Source organism: Embiotoca jacksoni, unplaced genomic scaffold (assembly GCF_022577435.1).
Source record: "Embiotoca jacksoni isolate LCO1_2020_lvr unplaced genomic scaffold, fEmbJac1.0.p SCAF_41, whole genome shotgun sequence".
Lineage (NCBI taxonomy): Eukaryota > Metazoa > Chordata > Actinopteri > Embiotocidae > Embiotoca > Embiotoca jacksoni.
In genome coordinates this window covers 1,996,858-1,999,357 of record NW_027185394.1, presented here as the reverse complement: position 1 = coordinate 1,999,357, position 2,500 = coordinate 1,996,858, and the positions used below count along the sequence as shown (strand labels likewise).

General features: G+C 36.2%; 2 protein-coding genes across 2 annotated transcripts in view; both read left to right on the top strand.

Annotated features, from left to right (window-relative positions):
* LOC138209916 (CD209 antigen-like protein E) overlaps nt 1-1,684 on the top strand; it is a 12,299-nt gene extending 10,615 nt beyond the window's left edge. Inside the window, exon 7 of the mRNA XM_069168728.1 lies at nt 111-1,684. Coding sequence (XP_069024829.1) covers nt 111-231 — 121 coding nt within the window. The 3' untranslated portion in view covers nt 232-1,684. The remainder of the gene's footprint in view (nt 1-110) is intronic.
* Nucleotides 1,685-2,047: 363 nt separating this feature from the next.
* The window catches only part of LOC138209925 (C-type lectin domain family 2 member B-like), a 21,898-nt gene continuing 21,445 nt past the window's right edge, over nt 2,048-2,500 (top strand). Inside the window, exon 1 of the mRNA XM_069168732.1 lies at nt 2,048-2,059. The gene's annotated coding sequence lies outside the window, so the exon portion shown is untranslated. The remainder of the gene's footprint in view (nt 2,060-2,500) is intronic.

Here is a 2,500-nt window from a genome sequence, read left to right as displayed (position 1 = left end):
AATTCCCTAAAAATGATATCAAAGGAATCTGGAAAATATTTTAAGACATCTATTTGAAGGAGATAATAATTAGTTTCAGGACACTTTGAGATTATGTTTTTTTTTCACAGGTTCTGGGCAGAAGGACATAAAGATCATGATTCCTGGAACTATGCAGTGTGTTGCAATAATCAAGGAGAATGGACTGAAGAACATTCTTCTGGTTCTACTAACTGGATCTGTGAGAAATAGATTTCCTGCTCTGAATGACCGAGTGGTGAGAAGTGTTGGACTGATGAACAAAGACTAGAAAAGTGTTCTGCATGAACCTCTGATTCATCTTCTATTATTTTCCTTGTTCATGATGTGCTTTCCATAAGTTCTCATCGTTGTGTTATTCTTTAGTGATGTTGTGGGTCCAACTGGACTGGAGCTTCATGTTGTTGTTTTTACATTGTAAATATTTGATCTGGTTAGTTTTGGTTTCACGTTGCAGTTTTAGAGCATTTTTCACATCCCCAGAGAGGGTCAATGAGATGAAAAAGAAGAAACATAGAAAACAGAATGGAAAAGGGAAACTCAGGGATTCATTCAGGATGAAGATAACTTCAATTACAGCCAGCAAAAGCACCGAGAACACAAAGACCTGACTAACAATCAAAAAGGAACCGATCACCTGTGTTACTAACAAACTACACTCAGACACAACAGGTGTCGTCATCACCTTCATCCTGTCATCATCATCTACTTCTGGTTGTCATGACGAACATGATCTGTGTTTTCCTATACTTGACATTGATTGGTTTGTAGACGGTGGGCGTCTGATGTCACCAAATAATTTGTAACTTTCAGTATTTCAATGTATTTTTTTAAACTTGACTTTTGATTTCTTTGTCGGACCAAATTACAATGAAATACTTCGTCTCCTCCCCATGTGTTACCACGACTCATCTTTGATTCTCTTCTGGTTCTGTTTCTTCTTCTATGGTTTAATTGGTGACGATAGTCTGCTTAAACTTCCTCCAACTGGTCTGAAGGTCCAAACTTTGATCCAGATCAAAGCTTTCTACTTTTCTTAGACCAAGTTTTGGTCCTTTGGTCCGGACCATGATCTGAGGATCCTGTAACATCTGATATTTAGCTTCAGACCAAACTGAAAAGTTCAAAGGTCAGGACCAAACAAAGTAGGTGTGAAACCACACTTAGTAGTCTGACGATAACTTTCTTATCGGAACAATATTTTGGAAAAACAACCAACTGAAAATGAGCTTTAAAAAACTGAAAAAACCTTCTTTAGTTGGTTTAGTAAATACAAACATGTCATGGTGATTCATACTCTGATATTATTACATTTATGAAAAAGATCTTTAATTTCAAAGATCCTCATCGTGTTTCAGTAAGAAAGATTTTCAACTGTGTTGTTTAGTTGCTAAATAAATTCTTAAAGACCAATGAAATTTGTCTATTTTGAGTTTAGATAACTGATCTTCAGAGCTTGTTGAATGCTGTTAGTTCCTTAAATAGAAATATTTAAATAACTGTAGAGTTCATGCGTCACATTTCCTGTGTTAGAAAACGTGCTTCTGTCTTCTAGTTGTGTTCACTTACAACTTGTAACTTTAATTAATGAAAGATACCTCAGACGAAGGCACTTTTATGTATTTTGGTGCTGCTGAGTTAAATTTTTGTATCTCTGCATTATGACAGCCAGGAAATAAATAAAAAGTGAACAAACAATGTTGTTGTTGTTTTTTTAATATATTTTAAATGTTCTGCATGTAAAAGGTTTCTAAACTTCAAGGTAATACACAAACACATTGACCCTGTCTGTGGTTGTGGTTTGTGCTGCTGCTGCTACTTCCTCCATCTTCTATGTCCGCTCACAAAGAACAAACAGACTGTGAAGCGAGGCCAAATATTTCTTCGCCCCTCAAGATGTCTAAAGATATTCAAACTTCTAGAGATCTACGGATTAAATACTGCAGAGGAATAAAAGAGGATGGAGGAGAGAGGGAGGAAAGTGAGGTGGAGATGATGGAGGATGGAGAGCAGCGACTTGATGTTGGGTTACAAAAAACTGGTAAGTCGGAAAATAATGAACATCAGGAAATAAAAGCTCGTGCTAACGATTAGTGTGAGAATATTTTGACTTCCTTTAAAATCTGTCCTCAGTTTGACTGTTGAAGAAGAACATATTCCACTATCATCCATTTCAGTTCCTGGAACTAGAGAACAAACTCGTCTGAATCATTATTGGGTCAATTGTTGGTAAAAGTTTTGACCACCTGAGTTCAAACATCTTTATTCTTAAAGACCAATGAAATTTGTCCATTTTGAGTTTAGATAACTGATCTTCACAGCTTGTTGAATGTTGTTAGTTCCTCAATTAGAAATATTTAAATAACTGTAGAGTTCCCACGCTTCATTTCCTGTATTAGAAAACCTGCTTCTGTCTTCTGGTTGTGTTCACTTCCAACTTGTATTGAGACCTTAAAGCAGCCTCAGACAGAAACAGAGATCA